The sequence below is a fragment of the Vidua chalybeata genome, chromosome 6 (genome assembly GCF_026979565.1).
Source record: "Vidua chalybeata isolate OUT-0048 chromosome 6, bVidCha1 merged haplotype, whole genome shotgun sequence".
Taxonomy (NCBI): Eukaryota; Metazoa; Chordata; class Aves; order Passeriformes; family Viduidae; genus Vidua; species Vidua chalybeata.
The window spans coordinates 43,614,400-43,636,651 of NC_071535.1; the positions used below are offsets into that span (position 1 = coordinate 43,614,400).

General features: G+C 41.4%; 1 protein-coding gene across 1 annotated transcript in view; it reads right to left on the reverse strand.

Moving 5' to 3' along the window:
- The window catches only part of LDLRAD3 (low density lipoprotein receptor class A domain containing 3), a 109,028-nt gene that overhangs the window by 60,804 nt on the left and 25,972 nt on the right, over positions 1 to 22,252 (reverse strand). The window contains exon 2 of the mRNA XM_053946230.1: positions 13,763 to 13,909. Within this exon, the coding sequence (XP_053802205.1) occupies positions 13,763 to 13,909 (147 nt within the window). The remainder of the gene's footprint in view (positions 1 to 13,762; positions 13,910 to 22,252) is intronic.

A 22,252-nucleotide genomic window follows, 5' to 3' on the forward strand; every position in this document is an offset into this window, starting at 1 on the left:
GTGAAGACAGGCTAGAGGGTGAATGGACTGAGAGCAGCCCTGCCAAGAAGGATGTGGGGATTCTGGTGGATGAGACTGGACATGACCCAGCAAGGTCCACCTGCAGCCCAAAACATCAAAAGCATCCTGGGTAGCATCCAAAGTAATGTGGCCGGCAGGGCAATGGAGGGCATTCTGCCTCTTTACTCTGTCCTTGTGAGACTCTTGGAGTACTGCATCCAGCTCTGGGGTTCTCAGCAGAGGAGGGACACTGACCTGTTAGAGGGAGGCCAGAGAATGGATCACAGGGCTGGCACCTCTCCTATGAGACCAGGCTGAGAGAGTCGTTCAGCCTGACGAAGAGAAGCCTCTGGGGTGACCTTACTGTGACCCTTCTGTAGCTGAGGGGATCTACAAGAAAGCTGGAGAGGGACTGTTTACAGGAGTATGTGGTGATAGGACTTAAGCTGAAAGGAAGTAGTAAATCTAGACTGGATATAAGGAATAAATTCTTTAATGTGAGGGGGGTGAGGCACTGGAACAGGCTGCTCAGGGAAGTTATAGATGCTTCATCCCTGGAAGTGTTCAAGGCCATGTTGGATGGGGTTCTGAGCAATCTGGTCTAATGAAAGGCATCCCTGCACAGAGCAGGAGGACTGGAACTAGATGGTCTTTAAGATCCTTTCCAACCCAAACCTTTCTGTGAGTCTATGACTGTTACTGTTGAGCCAGCTTATTTACACCTCAAGCATTTCACAGGTAGTTACAGTGAACTGCGCACTAATTACTGCATACAACATGCAAAGAGCACACAGCAGGAACTGCACACTAATTACTGCATACAACATGCAAAGAGCACACAGCAGGAACTGCGCACTAATTACTGCATACAACATGTGAAGAGCACACAGCAGGCATCCCACACGATGTGGCCAGCAGAGAAGCCTATTTCCTTCTTTTAACTTTACAAACATTTCTGTTTTAAAATGTGTCTCAATTATTTTGTAATCGGAAGTGAGGAAACAGGATGTAACAGATGCAATGTACAGATAGAAGTAAACTGCACAGAACTTGAGCATCTTTGAACTGAATTGTTGCCTTAGAACCTCTCCAAGAGCAATCAAGCAAAGTAACTTTATGCTGCTTCACAGCTACACCTCTCAACTCAACAACAGATAATGATTTATTCAGCTAATCAAAGCTTGATTACTTGCATGCAACAAGAGCAACTCTCCAGACAGAAACCACTGTATGCAGATGCTGCATTATTGCACAGCCATCAGTATTTTTCTGACTTCGATAATAAACCACATTAAACTCCTCTGCTGTGGTTAATTTTGGTAAGGGATGCTACAGCCACATCAGACAGCACTGTAAAACCAGATTCTTTTGATGAATGCGTGGTGAGATGCAGCATTTCAGTAAAGGCTTTACATGAAGGAGATGAAGGTTTCAACTTCAATTTACAAAGAAGGATTGATTTGATAACAATGTGTAACACAAGCTACATGGCACCAGGATATGATTCCTTTCACCCCAAGAACTGATATAAACCCTAACACTGTTAACACTTACAGTTATTTTGCATCAGTTAACTGCTGTTTGGACTCTAAAGTATTTTCAGTTCTGTTCCCAACAGGAAAGCCACTGCTACCTGCAGTCACTCAGCTGCCTCAGCACTGAAAGCAAATGTATCATTTGTTGGTTCACAGAGCTCTGGAACAGGGCTGTCTTGCAGAACAGCACAGAAGTTTCACTTCCTCTGCTTGCTTTTTTCCTATCTAGAAAAAAGCTAGCACTTGAGTAATATTGTCAATATAAAATGTACTCAACAGTCCACTATGCCAGAACTTCTCCAGTTCAAAACTAAACAACAATTTAAGTTACTGAGTTATGATACAAAACACAGCCAACTGCAGAGCATTCATTGTACCTACAAAAAGCCCTTGGGTCACTCTTGCTTTTGCTCCCTGTTAAACAAGGCAGGTGAAAGAGTTGCTATATTTAAACTGCTAATGCAAACACAGAGGAAAAGAGCCTAAAATGTGCTTTATTTTAAAGGAAGCAATTTTATGGGTTTTTAAGTAGTGAAATTAGCCCAGTAGGAAGCCTCAGAGGCTGCCTCCAATGTAGTAAACTATCAACCATTTACATGAGTAATATTTATACTGTAGTTAGCAGTAAGACAGAAAGGACAATGCTAAAGCAAAAAAAAAAAAAAGCCAAGGCCATGAAGAGTAAATGGCTTCCTTCTAAAAGGTGAAAAAAGAAAGCACTTCAGAGCTGAATTACTATGGTTTGGCAGCCTTTAATTCTTGCCAGACAATAAGGCCCTAAAATAATCTTTCATGGTCTAGGAGTCTATGTTTTAGTCCTTCAAAATCATAACAAAGCAGAGATGTCAGAGGAGAGCACAAACAAAAGCCTTGGTTTTCAGACATTCAGTTAAGAGAAGTATTTTAGAAGTTTGTATTCACTAAACAACCCAAACATTAACATCATACTAAAGGACAAAGTAAGCACAATTTTAGAGTTATGTTACTCAGGATGCAAACAGGCAGGACAGAACATCACCCTTAAGGCACTTTAGCAGCAGTACTCCTCAGGAACATCTGTGTGTCTGATGGCCTACAATCCCTCACTCCGTTCTGGGATACTACCTACCTGTTCTTTTTCTTTCAGTTGTGCCACTGATTCCATCCAACTGCTAAACCCGTCCAATTCCAAGCTCTCCAACTGGACTATTTACTGACCTCCACCAAGAGGATTAAATAATTAGCACCACAAACCCTCTTGATCGCCATGTATAAAAAGCTATCAAACATAAGCACTCATGTGTAACTGAGCTTCAAATGAAACATTAACCATGGTCACTTAATTACAAATCTTCTTATAACTACTAAGTATTTGGTTGCTTAATCATGAGTAAAAACAAGAGCTAATTCCAGTTTGATAGACCATGTTTGAGAGCCATCTGAGTAAGTGGCAAAAGGATCAACAGTTGCATTACAGCATCTTCCCAATTAATGCTGATGCTCATTTCATGTGTTGTTTAATATCCAGCTTTGCTTAAGAATTCTGATGTTTTTTACCTACCTGCAAGAAATATTCCAGGTCAACCAGGAGATGACAGGAAGCAGCAAGAAACACAGAAGGAGACTTAAAAGCACTCAGTGATTTTGAGATGTGACTAGAAGTCCAGAGGTCTTCCACGTGTGTATATGTGCACCTACTACAAAACATACAACTACCTTTATTGAGAAATTCCTAGCTTTCTGCTATATATTCTAGTTATCTAGAAAAAGAGGAGTTAACTTCATTAGATTTTTACACAAATTATTACTGCATTCTAAGTAAGAATGAGACATCTAAAGATTGGTTTGCTGGAATCCTAGCACATGACAATACTTATTCCATTAAAATTAATACACAAAATCTACTGACAGCAGCTTTTCATTGCCATGATCCTTTCAGGATGCTAATTAGCATCTGGCTTCTCTCTTCCTAAGTTCAGGCCCTGCTGTTCAATTTTCTCCTTCCATATATATTAACACAATCCCCACCAAAAGGTGTCAATATAAAAAATAATCCCTATTTATCATCCTGTTAGGTATCCCACCTGTCTAGAAGAGGTATGGGGATCTTTGGCAAAGGGGATCTTTGGCCAACTCAGTGAGCAGGCATTAAACTGAAGGACTCGGGGTGTGAGCTCCAAAGTGTCAACACTCACTACATCACATCCAGCTGGGGAACAAGACAGGCCAACCACAGCAAAAACAAATGTTCCTTATCTGACTACCAAGGTGAGATCTGGAAGAAAAACCACCTCAAGGGTGTCTATGGTTTGGTGGATTCTCCTGCATCCCTTCCTTCATGAAAATGTGCAGGAACTATTACCTCTCTGAAATGCCTGTACACAAACACACACAGCACTGGGGAAAAGCAGGCAGAATTAGAGATCTGTGTGCACATTCCCACTGCAATTACAGAGACATGGTGGGATAGCTCACATGACTGGAATGCTGTCATGGATGGCTACATACTTTCTAGGAAATTAGGTTATTTTCTTCTCACAGACCAGCAACGTGAGGTGGTGGAACTGCTCTTTATGTGAGAGAGCAACTGGTGTGTATCAAGCTCTGCCTTGGGCTGGGTGAAGAACCAGACAAGAGCTCACAGCTAAGAAGTCAACATGTAAGGGACAACGTGGGTGACACCTCTGCGGGTGTTTGCTACAGGCCACCCTGTCAGGAAGGGGAAGTCAATGAGGAATTCTCCAGTCAGCTGGAATGAGCCTCACAGTCACAGACTCTGGTGCTCATGAGGAACTTCTGCCACCCTGATCTCTGCTGGAGAAACAACTCATGTGGACACATGGGAACCCAGGAGGCTCCTGCAGAGCACTGATGGTAATGTTTTGACACAGGTGGTGGAGAAGCCATCAAGGAGAGGTGTACTGACAAACAAGGAAGGACTAGCTGGGGATGTGAAGACGGGGGGCAGTCTTGACTGCAGCGATCATGAGATGGTGGAATTCAAGATCCTGAGTGGAGGAAGCCAGGCAGTAACTGGAATTACAGCCTGGACTACATGAGAGCTAACTTTGGCATCCTCAAGGCCAAAGGAATGTGGAGGAGAACCCTATGAGTTATGGCCCTAGAAGGTAGGAGGGTCCAAGAGAACTGGTTAATACTCACGTAGCGCTTCCTCCAACCTCCAGATTGTTTAATTTCTTATTCATAGGGATGCACCAAAGGGGGCAGGTACATCCCTATGAGTAAGAAATCGAGTGAAGAGGGCAAAACACCTGCATGAATGAGCAAGGACTTTCTGGCAAATCTCAAGCAAAAAAAAATTAGTTTGGAATGTGGAAAAAGGGACAAGCCACTTGGGAGGAACACAGGAACACTGCCAGAGTAGGCAGAGAAAATGATAAGAAGAGCTAAGGTCCATTTAGAATTAAAGGGCAATGGATGTCAAAGACCTCAAGAAGGGCTTCAAGTACATCACTAGCAAAAGGAAGACCAAGGAAAATTTGGGTCCGCCCATTTGGGAATGAGGTAGGTGCCCTGGTGACAAAGAATACATAGAAGGCTGAGATACTGAATGCCTTCTTTGCCTCACACTTTGCTAAGGGCAACCCTTGGGAATCCTAAACCATGGAGGCAAGAGAGAAAGTCTGGATAAAAGTTGACTTTCCCTTGGCTGAGGAAGAACAGGTTAGAGATCAGGCAAACTTGACACCCACAAATCCATGGGCCCCAATGGGATGCACCGACATGTATCGAGAGATGCTACTGCTAAGCCATTCTCTATAATCTCTGAAAGACCATGGAGAACAGGAGAGGTACCTGAGCACTGGACAAAAGCCAATGCCCCTCTACCTTGCCCTAGAGAGGCTGTGTAGAGCTCTGTCCAGAGCTAGTGCTGCTCAGAGAACTTCTAGAGTCTCCTCCTCTGGAGATATTAAAAATCCACCTGAACATGATCCTGTGCAATTGGCTCCAGGTGAACCAGCTTTAGCAGGGGGGGTTTGACTAAGACCTTCAGAAACCCCTTCCAATTCAAATCATTTCATGACACTGAGACTCTGTGACTCCTTTGTTTCCTTTGGAAGCATTTAAAATGCACTAGATGGAGATGTACCGTAAAGCAGGGCACCACAAAGGTAGACTGTTAGTCCGGTTTACAAGGAAAGTCAAACTCCCAGAACACACTCTCAAAAAAATGCCACAAGTCTCACACTTCCACCTTTCACACAGATGTTAGCACTACTCAGAGCTACAGAGTATTCCATCTGCTGTAATTATACTAGTTACTTTAACACACTGGTTTTATATTAATGTATTTATTATTTACCTTTTTTGTTATGCCTGCATCACCCTTGTTCATGCTCACAGGGGATCTCAGAGCTCTTCAAATCAGTCAGTATTTGACAGCTAGCTCCACTGTTTGTATCAACCATTCGTCTGTTTTGGGACACATCCATTTGCAGCAGAGGCTTGTCATCACCTCCACACTTACACATAGACAGTGACCAAAGTTCACAGCCATCTAACCCTCTGGTAAGTACTTTGAACCTTATCACAGCCACTCCACACTTTCCAAAGTAGCGGACAGGTTTGATGAACTAAAGACTACAAGTTCAGATGTAATACTTTTTGTGTTACAATCTTAAGGTTGTAACAAAATCTTCATACGTGAAAACGTGATTTCAATGCTGTAGTTCCCCTTTTAAGATTTTTTGGGTTTACTTAGTTTTTTTAAGTGCCAGGTCACTAAATCACCTACTTGTAAATAAGCAACTAATGAATACTTACCTTCTCCAAAATGTAGTGAGTCTTGATACAAGACCATTTCACAGCTATTTAGCTCACACTGCCTGTAAGCTGTTCACTAGCAAGACAGAATACAACTTAGCAGCAATGGTAACTTCTCCAAGCTAAAAAATGCACCTGGCTAGCAACTACGGACTGCAGCAGCTGAGATGCCTTCACCTTTATACATGATGGGGCAGTCCAAAAACTTGCAGGTATGCAAGGCTGGATCTTAATCCCAGGAATCTGTAAGCATCTCTTTAAAATATCACCCTGCATCTCATCTTCTGTAGATTTAGTCTACACCTGGCTTTAACTGATGTTTTAAGAAGAATTTTCTGGGGCTACTGAATATTAAATCAAAGTCAGTAATCTTTACTGATGGGTAGGATTAGTCCTGCCCAAGTCCTGGCCCACTGCTGTATTTCTAGATCTCAACTGGTTTAGACAATCCCCTCTGAATGAGGCAGACATTTCTTTTTAACAAAACACCACATCTCTTCAGTGCACTGAGCTCTGCCTAACTGAAAGCCTAGTATTTAAAAGGATAGGAGCCAGAGTTACTTTGTGCCCTTTGTTCCTGTACATGAAAACCATTCATTAGACTGACCCTGCTAAATGGTTAAATCCAAGCAAAGTATCTTCAGCTGTAATAACTATACTATCATAATAAGCACTTACTAAATACCTTATAAAGATTGTAGCACTCATTGTCTCTGCAAGATTTTTTTTCTCTGTCTTTTAAAGTGGCTATTAAAGCTGGTTACTTCTTCTTAGCAGTGTGGAAGTCATGATTTTGACTGCTCTCAGAGCAAACCTTAACAAGGTGAGGACACACATCTAAATTCAGACTGTTGCCAGAATGATTTGAGCTGTTAGTAATGACCATTTAGTACTAAATTTTGCCTTTGCCTCTATAGTAATTTTGGGACTTATAAAGAGAAAAGCACACATAATATGCCTAAGTATATCAACTTATGAACTTCCTGTAGAGCAGACTCAAAGCATGCTCTTGATTGAGGGCAAACGCCATGACTTAACTTTTTTTTTTTTAAAAGTAGTGAACAGCAACAAATCTAAAGGCCACCTCCTGAAACATATCCTACATCAAAGAGGGCAGGACAAGGCAGCCTGACAGTCCTCATTTGAGGCTTCCAAGCATATGACATGGCTTTGAAGCTGTTGCAGCGACCACCTAAACCACCTTCTTCCTATTGCAGCCCATGCCAGCAAGTGTAGGAGTTCTTGCACTCAAGAGCTTCTCCAATGACAGACCAACTTCCTCAGACATGACTGTGGCTCCAGTGGGATTTTTTCTTTTTTAAATACTTTCCAGCCCTCAGATCAGTTGTTAAAAAATACCTCTTTTGTAGAAACTGAATGCAATTAAGTCAGTCAAATTCACCTGAAGAAACCTAGCTAATCTGCCTTTGTTCTGCAAGAGTTTCAGTTTCCCAAATGAAAGGGTTTAGAGCACAGCAAAATATTCTTCACATGATCTAGGAAACCCGGGCTACTAATTGCAGAGTGCGGGTTTCATTTGGCATTGCTGTGAAAAGACTCTTTCTTCCCCAGGGCTGTGTGTAGCTGATCATTACGAACTCGTGGCCTCGCTGCTTCTCAGTGTAGGGAGCTCCAACACCTGTTGCAAGTGAACACCAGAGGGAGCAGTAAACACTTGTCTGGTAAGAAAGCTTCATATTGGGGGTGGAAAAAAGCCAAGGAAAATAAGGTACAACAAACCTCGGGGAAACATTAAAATGGTTACTGTGTGCTGTACTTTCAAACTACAGTATACTGCTAATCCAGTTTAAGTCCCCACCAGTGCAGAGACAACGAAGATTTAGAGCAAGCGTGCAGATACAAACACTTTGAATGACGCAGGCTTACTTGTGCCACATCTCCCACCCCGATGACACCAGATCTATAAAATCTTCTGAGACTATAAAGCATTATACAAAACCCTGTGTGCATTTAGATAGATTAAATGGAAATGCAAACATACTCAGCATAGAAAAGATAGACACAGAATGGAATATGACAAAATAGGTCATGTTTATTATACATAAACACACAGTTCCAACTCTACAGGGTAAAAGCAAGAACATAGTTAAGAGACACACAAGAGAAGATGAAATCAAAGATTAATATGCTAACATCAGCAATGAACAAGTAATTACAGGACTATCTCAAATGTTATTCTACTTACCTGACTAAGACAGTTAAAAATGCTTGCAAAACCAGCAACAGAAGCATGGTCAAAACCATAACAAGAGCACATTCCCACCTCATACCTTCATCCTTGAACTATGGTATGCAGCCTACCAGAGTAGGAGTTCCTACGGTGTTTGTCACCAGACCCTGGGTTCAGCAGGGGTCCCAAGGGCTTCAATTTCCTGACACAGAAACAGAAACGTTCTTACCAGATCTACTGGACACTTGGATTAAACTGGTTTCTCAGATTGCCCAAATACAAGTCACAGTGCTCAGGATCTTGAGAGTTAGCCTGCTACTGTGCAACTGCAGAAAAGCTTGGCTCACCACACCATGCTGAGTGCAACCCAGGAAGGTATATACCAGTGCAGGTATTACACAACCTTCAGTTCTGATTGCACTGAATTCCCTGCAAGCACATGTGTGTCAGGCAAAGAGACAAAACTGACATTTAGCGGAAGCCTGCTTGGCAGGTGGCTTCAATACCTGTCTAGGGAATACTAATTATAATGGACCATTTTCATGCAGCACTTCATTTAATAAAGACATTCTCCCCCATGGAGGAGACTTGCTCTGTCTGAAGGACGATCAGAGACCAAGGTTTGATGACGATGGATTGCTGGTGATGAAATGAGCTTTTTATTACCACAGTTCTGGATGTTCCTACAGACCAGCTCTTGCTAGCCAGCCCAGGAGTGTGTTGGCAGCACATACTTACAAGCATGGATGATGCCCCATCGTTCAGATATCTATATAATCCAGTCACAGCTTTTAGCATTGACTCAGAAAACAGCTGCTTTACCTTTATGTTTGTGTTGAATGAGCAACAGCGCCAACCGGAAACAGAAACAAGTGAGACGGAGGTTTCAAACGTGAGAACGCTGCCCCAAGGCTATCCCTTGCACACAGTTTTCTTCTAGCCCACAGCCAACATTCTTTAGCCCTTGGATTAACACAGATAGTCACTGATTAACTGTGTGCCACTATATGCTAATAGCTAAACATATGAATTTGGCATCTCTCAGAAGAGCGACAAAGGAAATCTAGACTCCTAGGTATTTGGTATGTCTCTAATTCTGGCTGCTGTCATGCCAGGCACTTAGCGTGGATGATGTGCCATGCTCTGAATCCCCACCATCTGCTGCTCGTTAGCTGACAAAGGCAGCACATGCCATCTCCCCACTAGATGCTGCTCATTATTGACAAAAGCCATTCTGTGTTCACAATGTTTTCTCTGTAATAATCTAATACAAAGATGTACAAAGAGCAAAGAAAGAGGAAACAGAAATAACAGAGTAAATTATGAGCTTAACTAAGAATATTAGTGCACTCTTAAATCTCAAGATGAAAGTCCTTCCAAGAGTGAGATACAGGTCTTGGCTCCTAAGGAATAGGTCAGCAGGTAGATATAGAAGTCAGCACCAGAGATAATCCATTTACTTCAAAATGTTTCAAAACATGCAAGCATACATTTCTAGGTTCCTTCCATTCAGGCTCTTGTATTTTGCAAAATTTTGTATCTTCCATACCTGATAACAGAAAGAAGTGAGTGCTGACAGCATGCAGCTCCCAACCTGACCAGGGCAAGTACTAACCCCAGGTATCTGTAAAGCCTGGTATGCAACCAGAAGAGGATTTAGGATCCATGCAATCAATCCCTCAAAGCTTCACAGGAAAGTCCTGTTGGTAAAGATTCTGCATTTGTTAAGAAGAGCCTCAGCTTCCTTTATAAATCATCTACACAGGTGAAAAGCAGTAGTAATAGCAACACTTCAAAGAAATGTGTGTGATAGATACTAGACAGACTGAGGAGCAATCCAACCGACGAGAACCAGAAGATGGGGATGAACTAAAAACCAGTTCTCCACTGGGAGATACACTGATGATAGCAGTTTACTCAAACTACAGAGAACTGGAAGTACTCACAAAATATTCACATTGATATGGTAAATTAATCTTTTTCAAGCTCAATTAGTTGCTTGGAGGAAAAAACAAAGCAAGGTTGTTTTTCAAGTAGTAGTTCTTATGAACAACAATGAGAAGTCACTGTCTCAGTTTATTCCCTCCCTTCCATGCTCTTCCTCAACCCTCTTCCCCAGATAAAACCAGGTAACATTTTTCAGTCATCACAAAAGGCAACAGTATGAGAAATGTTCTGGGCACTAAACAGCACAAAGAGAGCTGGCATGGGACGTGTTAAGGTGACAGGTAAGGGTAGAGAGGAAGCATGGAAGATGACAAATGGTATATGGGTATGTGGGTTCTGGCAAGTGTGGGAGATGAAGGAAAGGCCATAAGCAAAGTAACATGGTTAACAGAGATGGTCCTGCAGAAGAGGAGACAGAAAAGGGACAAAAGGAAGGGAGGGAAGAGATAAGACATGAATGGACAATGTGCAGGTAATTCTGCTTTGCATCTTATTTCCTCCTCACATCCAGACCATCACTTTTCCACTTGCTGGCCACAAAAATCCAGGACCAGAACTGGAGATCAAAGTTTTCCTGTTTAAAGGAGGACAAACAGGATGAGATGCTACAGCAACAGAATTGATAAAATATTGTTGGACATCCACATTCAACTGTAAGACAAATCAGAAGAGAAAGACTTTCCACATAACCACATGTGTGCATGACTACTCCCTCATGGTCATGCCATAACACAGCATACTCATCTTCACAACAAATGAACTCTGTAACCAAGCTCCTATTCACACACAGACATGTTTAAGCAAGGTTAACACTTTTCAGTGTGAAATAGTTACTTGATGAGGAATCACAGACAAAGCAGCTTAAAGTACAGCTGTGAGTAGTAACACACGGGGAACTCAGCCATCTCATGCTGCTAACGCAACTCCTATGTCTTTGTGCTCACCATTAACAGCTCAGCTACTGCAAAGCAAAATCACAGCAGAAAACAACTCAAATTTCGCTGCAAGGTAAGTTTTAGGAAGTAGAGCCCTGTTCCGATGGAAGGAAAGTAAACTGTAGACTAAAATGATGAAAAAAAATTATATCTATAAGGCTGCTTTTCAGTGCCTTATATCTGAGCTAGGAACAAATCTAACACCAGATTTGGTCTGTATAAGCCCATCCAACTTCTGATTACTTTATAATGTAAAAGACTGGTCGGAAACACTACAAATGTGGAGATTCAAATGAGCACTAGCTCCATTCTGTTTTGGCTTATCTGACCTGTTAACAGCAGGCCAGCATAAGATTCACATCGATTCACATCCCTGCAAGTCTCTTTTGTGTGCTAGTTTTACATTTGTGAGGGTGATCCAATAGATAGATGTATGGCAAGAGGAAAGAACAGTCTAATTATCTCCATCAATTTGTGCAGGATCAAAAGGATGCTCATCCAGGAAACTGTCAGCCAACCAAGCCAGATAGAAGTATTTGAAAAAAACCCAGGAAGGACAGTTCTGCAGCGACTTAAAATTCATAGCTGCAGCATAGCCTACATCACTGAGGTTTATTTCAGTCTGTGGTGACAAGAACAGCTTTTATGAACTGCCATTTTTACAGCTATTTATATTTTATTGTCAGTTACTATGTTTATTACTGTCTGCAATTCACCAGACCCAACTGATTTTGGTAAGGAAATTTTTGAACAGAGAGTCACAAAGCACATTTTCTTTTTACTGATTCCTGAGTAAATACCCAGTCCAGCCTTCATTAAGAAAATCTTCATAAACATCATCTAATTGTATCAAATGAATAAAAAATATGCAAGGCCGACAACAACAACATTCTTAGAGACACAAAAACTCCTGGTGTGCATCCTATAAATACAAAGAAGTACTGTCATTCAGCTTGTTTTAAAAAGTAAAAGCAGCACACCAAAAGTCATGCCAGCAGTCTCTTTACGAGCCAAGTAATGAGGAACCTGAGTCACACAGCTGTTGTTATCAGGAACATCTCACTGAAAGGTACAGGTTGAACTTTAGGTATTTTTATTCTTGCCAAAGCTCCCACTGATATAGCTTCTGCTAGGGTTTAAACAGATATGCATGACACTGATCAATACTTGCAGCAGGCCTATCCTTTAATGTTAACATTTAAGTGTGAAAAAAATTAAATAAACCTGTCTTCAATGTTACAATACAAGTCTGATGCATTACAAAGACTGCAAAGCATTAGATACTTCATACAGATAGTTTTAATTCTTTAGAAAGTGAGCAAAACTCACTGGCTTAAAGCAAAACTATGTATGGAGATTTACACTGCACAGGTATTAAAGTCCCATTATTTAAAAGGGATGGATTACTGGGGTTAAAGTAGAGGAATTAAGTTTAAAAAAGCACGAGCATTTAACAACTCAAGTATTTCTAGTCAGGTAATTTGAAAGAAGTTATTTTTTTTTCCTTCTGCTCTATCAGCAAAGCTAATGATGTCTTGGAAATGTCCTGGGAAAGGTAAGCTTCTTATAAATTCAGTTTAAGTGTAACGAAAACCTCTGTAAAGTATACACATAGAGAAACTACATTTGCTACATGAAAATCAGTTATGTCTCAGAAATTTCTCAGTTGCTCTAAAATCACATGAAATTTGATTTTTTTCACTCTCAAATGGATTTCAAATCACAGCATTATGCTACAGCATAATTTTGCTGTCTGGTTAACACATGTAGGCTAGAAAGTTTCACGTTGTGGCTGAGTAACATCAACTAAATCTTACTTAATGCTAAGAAAAAGATTAAATCACAGACAAGAACCAGATCAGACTTTTTAGCTCTCTAGAACTAAAAGTTCTTTAGGAAGGATTAAAACTTTAAAACACCTATTAGTAAATTAATTTAGCCTATTTTTTATAAAGTTATTGTTAAAGTTCATAGAGTTAAGAATTGTATTTTGATTGGAGAGAACAAAAATCACAGGGTACACTCAATTTTGAAATGGAAGGAACTAGCTTTGATGGTAGTGAAGGTCAACTTACAGCACTACACCAGTGCACTGAAGCAGTACATGCAGGATCCCTAAAAATCACAGAGCATCATGGAAGAATTGTAAGTCAAGTCCATCTCAATTTAGCCATCAGTTCAGGTACCTCCCCAAGTGCTGTATTAAAACTGGACACTGAAGAACATTAAAGACCTGAAAGATTAAAGCCTGCATGTTTTTTTCCAATAAGATCTAAATGAGGAAAGTGGCAGCAGCTTTATTCCTTCTCTAACACAGAACACAGCAGTAGCACTGGTTAGCCAAGCCCTGTGATAAAAAGCATGATAAGGTCACAGCAATGGTCACTTACGGCATTCCTTCTCATCACTGTCATCAAAGCAGTCTGGCAGCCCATCACACTGCCAGGCCCCTGGGATACAGCGTCCATTACTGCACATGAAGTTTCCAGGAATGTTGCATTCATTCGTGACATTATTCCCAGGCAACAGTTGGCAGTCTGTGGCAAATGAGAGAGAGGTAAGTTCATTGAGGATTTAACAAAGGCAGCAAAAGCTGTCACTGAGCAAGCTGTTTATCAGTGGTTGAATGAAGATGAAACAAATGGACCCTAATCCTGGTTATTTTGTCATTATCCTATCAGTATCCTGCGCCTGCTACTTGGTAGCACTTTCTTTTTCTTAAATTCTCATTTTATCTGTTCTCCATTCTCACACACTATTTTGCAGATTTCCCCTTGCTATTTTCTTTCTAGGAACACATGTGCAGCCTCTATGCTGGTCAAAGCAATGTTTGTTTAAAAATATTCTCTCTTCTTCACAGGGTCAGTCTAAACAGAATTTAAAAAAATGAGGCTTACATGAACTCAGCTCTATCCTCCCATGCTTTTGTCAGATTAGTACTTAGCTTGCAGAATATTTTGTTGTTGCTGTTACTAGCCAAGGGCTACGCACAAGGTAACACACTGACTAATTCGTATTAGATTTTCTATTGAGTTTTAAATATAGTGCTTCTGATCAAAGTTAGAATTGAGCTTCTTGCTGTCAGTACAGTCCCCTGGCACACACTTGTTCACAGGCTAGTAAGGCAGCTGGCACACTGAGTCTGCTAGGTGGAGGGAGCACAGTAGTAGGATACTGGAGATCAAGAGAACAGTGAGAGAAAGAAACCTAGAGATCTGCTGTCGAGAGTCAGCCATTTGAATCTACCATTTTCCTCACTTTGTGCAATTTTTTTTTTGAATGCAGATATCACAGAAACATGAATGAACTTCAGTGAAGGAAGGATAATGACACTCAGTGGCTTAAATAAGCATGAAAATGGCATGACCTGTCACAGAGCTTGGGGAAGCTGAAAGACAAACCAGAAAGAGAAAAAATAATATCCTTCCCCTTGTCTTCCTGTCATATTTCAGACTAGTGCCAGGCAACATACACTTGGAGTAGGTAAAAACCCTAGAAATACAAACGTTCCCAGGTAAGGATGTCACAAAAACATGTCCTCCTTGCCAACCTGCATACCTTCATGGTTCTGAACCAGGAAGAACAAACTAAGCTTAACCACTTACCTGTCATTTTTCTATTTTGAGGATAGCCACATTATTTTTGGAACTCTGGAGGAATGGCAGAGCTGTAGTTGGTTCCCTCCACTGCCTATCCCTACATTATCTTGCTTCCTGTTGCTCTTAAGAGTCCAACTCCTTCCTCTCCCAGGAAGGCCTGAACACCAAGGGCAAGGAAAACTATTATGAACATAACATGGTGAGTGCCCCATTCTTCAGTACTGCACAGGGCACAGAGCAGATCACAACTGCCAGCATAAGAAGATTCAGGCAAGACCTTTTGCCTAGCTCATTCCTGAAGCCCCAGGGAGGAATCTGCTTTGTACAGGCACCTTTGGAGAACACATCTACCAAAATAATAAGTTTTATAGCATGATTAGTGCATGAGGCTTTTCAGAAACTTCTAAATCAGCCAAATGTAGATTGTTCCCTTCCTCCCCCACAACATATCACAATGCTCCATCCATGACATAGGCAAAACTGCTAAGTTTCACATCACTATTTCAAATGATACCAGAGGAACGCTTCAGGGAGGCAGTCTCTTTAAGCCTATGTCTGGCTCAAACAGTGTATTTCCTTTCAAATGTTACTTCTTGCAAATAGCTGACTTTCCTGGGGATGTTTCAAGAATCTGCCAGCACATAGCAGATGCCTTAATGGAAGTTTGCCGTGAGCTGTTAAAAGACAATGTAGTTCAGAAAAAAAAGGTGGAAATAAGGTCTCCAGAGCCACCTGTAACTCTCATGCTGTATGTAGCACCTTAAAGAAAGAGAGTGACAGCCACCAAAAAGCATGTCCAGACATGCAGCTGGCAATCTTTTAGCAGTGTCATTCAAACCTCAGTTTCATTCCCTGGATCACTGCTCTTCCCATGGAGAAACAGCAGGTTTGCTATCTACACTGTTGCAGCCTGCAGTACACTGGAACAGACTCATCTCCAGCTCAGTCAGGCAGGGCCTTCACTGCTCCCAGCAGCTCCTGGGGAAATGCACCCAACTTTGCCTCATGCCCAAGCCCCTGACTTTAAATCAGCAATGGCAACAGTTTGTCCTTGGCTACACCTGCCATGAAACACTGAACAGATACCATGCTGTCAATCAGCACCCCCAGCTAATGCAGCTTTACAGCATCCCTGTTAACTGAGTTCTGCACTTCAGTGTTCAACCAGCAAGGACTATGATGTTGTTTTTGGTGGTTTTTGCCCCTTGCAACAGTAATCAAACACACTGAGCTCAGTCTTTGTATCACTAACATGTACCTGCTTAGTAATTACTGAATGAAAATCACCACACTCAAAGAGCTGTAGGGTGAAGCTCTCAGCATTTACACAACCTTTTATTAGCAAACCACTCCCAGTGCATGAACACAACCTCTGCCTGCAACTGGAGAAAATCTACCACAGTAATACAAAATTACAGGATGCCATTGTCAGATCAAGATAGGAAAGAGATACCACGGCATTCTTTGCAATGCAGAAGTTCAGTCAACGTACTCAAGCTAGTTATAAAGCAAGTAAGAGCTTCAACAGTAGAATCTAACTCCCTTCTCCACAGTCCCCCTTAAAAGCAGTTTCAGGTCAGTATGGTACTACTGGGAGACTTTCCTGGTAATTTTCATAACTTTCATTAGAATTTACAAGTTCTTGGATGTTACAAAACAGAAATGTTCTGGCTAAGAATAAATCTCTGATATAAAACAGAGTTTATTCAAGCTTGACAACAGAACTAGAAATTACCAAGACTTTTGCTCTCTCAGAACCTAAGCAACTAAGGCAGTATATTTAGGCAACATCAAAAAGGTGCCAACCTCATGTCACCTCTCTCCATTGTTCTTCGCTACCTTCTTATCTAACCTCATATATCTCTCATCCAACCTGCTCCCTTTCCACATGGAAGCAGCACCTATTTAAAATAAGAAGTCCTTCTGTCAATATTTAAGTGAGATTTCTTTGTGACTTGGGCAAGTTGCTAGCTAAGAACCAACAGCAGGTCTCACAGCCACCTGTCCCAGCTACAGAACTGCCTTTGCTCCATGAAGCTTCCTGGTGTTCCCAACAGAAAACATAACTGGATGCATCTCAAGCACTGTAACACCTTCTGTGCAGAATAACCAAACATCAGCTCCTGTCAGATCTACTGCTGTTATCCTGCTGAAAAGTTTCAGCCATGATCTCCACACTCTTTTAATGAAAAAAAATTCAACCAAGCTAACTAATTTTAGAGATTTTTAGAGTTTCAAAAAGCAAAAAGCACAAACAAAAACCAACTTCCCTAAAAAAGCATTACCAAGTCCTTGTTTCTTTAACCAACTCCTTTAAATAAATGACATACTTCTACCCTATTAGACTGAAGCAACATTCCAGGAACAGATACCAAATTTTGTACTGAGTAAGTTGTTTACAGGATTTCCTTTGTCATATAACAACCTCATCATCAATATTCTTTTAAAGCAAGGATGTATTACTAACTCTTTCACTGAACAAACAAAAGGTAGCGGCAGATGAAGATAGTTGCAGACAGCCTTACTCAAGCTTTGCTGCGGAATGGGAACATGGGAACTCTGACTCGATCCAGTTTCAAAGCCAACCAATACTTCTCTTAAAACATGACCTTCATCAGCATGTTACAGAGAGCAATTTGAGAGTCACAGCCAATGCATCTAGAAGCTTGTATGCATTACTCCATGCCCAAAAAATCCATTGGTGGATAAAAAACTATCAAAACAATGGCACATGTGGAACTGTTTTAAATGGTATTATTCCTTCTGCTTCCCTCACACTTTGCAAGTCTCCCCTTTAAAAAAAAAAAACCTCAAAGAAATCCTCAGTGCGGTCCTCAGCTCCCAGCCCTCAGGAATGTGATGCTCCTGCCCACTCAGCAGACGGCCCAATGCAGGACTGCACATGCACAAGGAGAAGCAGTGTCACAGACACACTCAGAACACACATAGAAAGGACCAAACTACATCATCATGTCCATTTTTCTAACAAGGTCCATAAAGATGTCAGGTTTTGTGTAGCCAACTTGCTGCACTGCTTGTTGGCAGAGGCAGAAACTCCTTCAATGTGGCAGAGCTGGCATTCTGAAGTTGACATATTTACCCTGCAGCCTCTTTGATTAATTTTTAATTCAACCCAAATAGGAGCTACACGGATGTGTTCAGTTAAGTAAAGGAGGAAGGAAAGAAGGGGAAAGTAGTCCATTTTCACTGTATCACATTGCTCACTTTAAGCAGCATACCATCTGGGCTGAATATAAAAAAACGGACTCGTGTTTCACTCTGAAGGGGACTGAGTAAGGAAAATCAATCTGTTTTAGCAGCCACTTGCAAAAATGTTGGTATCTAAATATTTAATATTCCCCAAAAAAGAATCAGGGAAAACCAAATGAAAGGACAAGTCCTACTGAGCAAGCACTTCACACTGTATTAAGAAAGCAAGTCAAGGATATCCTTCACAAAACCACCTTTACCTGAAAGCACTCCAGAGAATTGTGCACATTACAGAACAATTTACAACTGATCACACAGCTCTGTATCAGTAAGAGCAGGCAATCAGCTTGGCCAAGGAGGTTTTGAGGAAGAAATACAGGACACTTATGTGTTCATTGCCCTCATGAACAATGCCAGTAATGACAACCTCATGGCAAAAGGGATCTCTCACCAAGGATGAAGCATGAACTCTTCACCACCAAAGCTTTAGCATGTCTTTTGTGGGATCTTCACAAGATATTTTCAATGGATTGCTGCTTAAAGCTTTACGTATGTGAAGAGAATTATTTTGATCAGGATGGTATGTAGCTGTGAGGCTGAGGGTTACTGATGATACTTTCCTGACACACCATGCACACATTATATTCCATACTCATTTTTAATTTCTGCTTAAAATCATGAAGCATGTGACTCACTCCATGTCTGCTTTACAGAGATCTACTACTGCAGGTGATGCACTCAAAAGGAGGAATTCAAAACCTGAGCATGAAGAAAGTGCTTTGCCTGTAAATTTCAGTTTAACATGTGCATGCACAAGCTTCACTGGCAATAGAAGTATGTTGTCAGCAAGGTAACACCAGTGGCATTAAGACAGACTTGGATTAATGCTCACTGCACTGAAACAGAAGGCAGAGACAATTTGTGCTTATGAGAAAAAGTCAGGATTAACACAGTCACCCAGAGAGACTGTGGGACAAACATGCTCAATCTCTTTATTACACTTCACCCCTTGTTAAAATGAAAACAAGGCACTAGTTTTGAAGAGGAAGGCACCCATACTGAATTCAAGCACATAGCGTATAAAAAGATTGCTCATTAACAGCACCAAAAAGGAAAATACATCATGAGTATGAAGTTTATTTTCCATCTCTCAAATAAACACCTTTGGGATTACCTAAAAAGTTGTTTGCAGCTGAATGTTCATAAGTGTATCATGTAAACCAGCAAAAATGCCAGTCTCAGTTTAATCTGCTTTCCTATGCACTGCTACAAAGATCCTTGCCAGAACAGAAGAAAAGCATGCCTGTGCACATTCAGGCTGGCATTGGGACGCAAAGAGTAAGACAAGTGCTCTTGCTCTGCAGTGAAACCTCAGACAACACCTAAGCCATCTGCCACAAGTAAAGGACACCTGCCACTAATTATCTGATAACTTAAATCCCCTTGAATAGTTTTAATCCCTATACTCCCCTATCCTCATTTAAACTGCCTGATGATTACAGGGCTTATACTATGTTAGAAGTTATGAGGGTTATTTGTAAAGGCAGATTGACAGTCTCACTGCAATACAAGTGCTCAAAAATGTTTCTTCATTGAAGCAACAGGTAATTACAGATTACTCAAGGAACTCCTCATTGATCAGATTCAACTTCACCTCCTTCATTTTCCATGAGATGTGGTATTTGGTATCTGGTATTTTCAAGATTTAAAATGGATCAGTCCTAGCCAAAAGATCAGAAACTCCTGTGGTAACTTCAAATTAAACACTAAATATTACTGAGGCAAGTCAAAGACAATGGGAAAACCATCCCTCTCAGAGCACTAAAATGGATAGTTTCTTTTAATTTAGACAGAAAAACTACTGTGGCGAGGAACACTGACTACTATCCAATGCCCATCATTCACCATTCATTCCTCACTGCAAAATCTGACTTTGATGAACTGGAGATCAATTAACCCATCATGGTCCCCACTACAAATAACACAATATGCATAGAACAGAGTATCTTCTTTTAAATATCTTACAGCATTAGTTGAAGCAACTGACACATTCCCTGTAGTAGGTGGCTGCATTTCAGCACTTAGCCATGGAAGCACCTTAATTAAATATAATCTTCTAAACCATTCCCTATTAAACAAACATTTGCTTTTTCCTTGCAACAACACACACAGGAAGTGAGCTGAGGTGAACAGGCTTACTTTAATCCTGCACCCTTCATGGCTGGATTCTATATTTGGGGGACTGGGCATTTCACTAAAGCTTCCCCATTCGCTTGTCTCAGCAGCAGTGCAGCTGCTTGAGTACACACCAAAAATACATCCCCCAGGTCTGCGGGCTCTCGGCACACTCAGCGTGGTGGAAGGGAAACAGGCTGTGGGCCATTAACAGTGCAGAGTGAACACAGCTCCAAACTAGTACACATTTAAATAGAAAAAGGAAGCAGAAATAAGTAAGGAGGAAGGAATACTTTAGATTACTGAACTGGGTGTACCTCGAAAGACAAGCATTCTCCAGCAAGAAGGTCAAATGGAGATTTTAAGCTGCTCTTATCCAAGCTAGAGCTACCCACACTGCTCCCTTAAAGAAGTGGCAAAGATAAAAACATTTTATTTTTAATACCTTTGAAGGACACCAATTATGTGAAGTCTAACAAGGGCAAGTGCCGGATTCTGCACCTGGGACAGGGTAACCCTGGTCGTGTGTACAGGTTAGGAAATGAGAGTCTGTAGAGCAGTGCCACAGAAAGGGTCCTGGTCTGTGGGAACTTGGATCTGAGTCTGCAGTGCCCTGGCAGCCAGGAGGGCCAACACTGTCCTGGGGACATCAGGCACAGCCGGGCAAGGGAGGGGATTGTCCCCTCTGCTCTGCACTGGGGCAGCCTCACCAGGCAAAACACACTTATGTTGTGTTTTGGGTGCCACAACATAAAAATGACATGAAGCTATCAGAGAGTGTCCAAAGGAGGGCCATGAGGATGGTGAAGGCCATGAGGATGGTGAAGGCCTTGAGGGGAAGCTGTGTGAGGAGCAGCTCAGGTCACTTGGTCTGTTCAGCATGGAGGAGACTGAGGGGAGACCTCATTGCAGTCTGCAGTTTTCTCATGAAGGGAAGAAGAGGCAGGTACAGGTCTCTTCTCTCTGGTGCACAGTGCCAGGACCCAAGAGAATGACCTGAAGCTGTGTTAGAGCAGGTTTAGGTTGGATATTAGAAAAAGATTTTTCACCCAGAGGTGGCTGAGCACTGCAACAGGCTCCCCAGGGAAGTGGTCACAGCACCAAACCTGACAGAGCCCAGTAAGTGTTTGGACAATGCTCTCAGGCACAGGGTGGGATTCTTGGGGTGCTCTGTGCTGGGCCAGGAGTTGAACTTGATGTTCCTGATGTGTCCCTTCCAACTCAGCATGTTCTATGATTCTATGGCATGTTGCTCTAACACCACCCTGAGGAAAACATTATTTTTTCTTCACAAAAACAAAAGACTAAAGAAATTATACAGTTATGCAAAAAACCTACAACAGATGTTAGGACAGAATTTAGGTTTCATTATTCCTGTCTTTCATTTAACAATACTGTAATTACTCAGCATCAGTTTTTGTATCAAACAGATGTACCTACGAGAAATTAAATGGGGAGCAGGGGTAAACAAGAAGATAGTAAGCTCATGTGATCCATCACACTATTCCAATTTCCCATAAATCAGGCAAAGCTCTGCATTCTGCCCAGAAAATACTGAGATCATGCCTGAAATGTGATAGCAGCAAGACTGAGTCTGATTCATTCAGCATCAAATTTAAAGGAGTAACAGAAGAGCAACAGAAGTGATGAAATAAACCCTTCCATTTAACACTCTGGGTATTCTATTGCTTTTCTAATAATTGGGAGGGGCTAGGTTTAAATTTTCTCACATGAAATTCTATGCCAATAAAAAACCTGCCTACCACAACTAAGTTTATGTTTCCCAATCAGAATCAGAACATTAGCTTTCAAAGATCAAAAGCTTATAATTGCCCTTTGAGACTTGTTTCTGCAAGGACTTTTTTTGCGGTGTACAGATGCAAGAGATCATAAAAG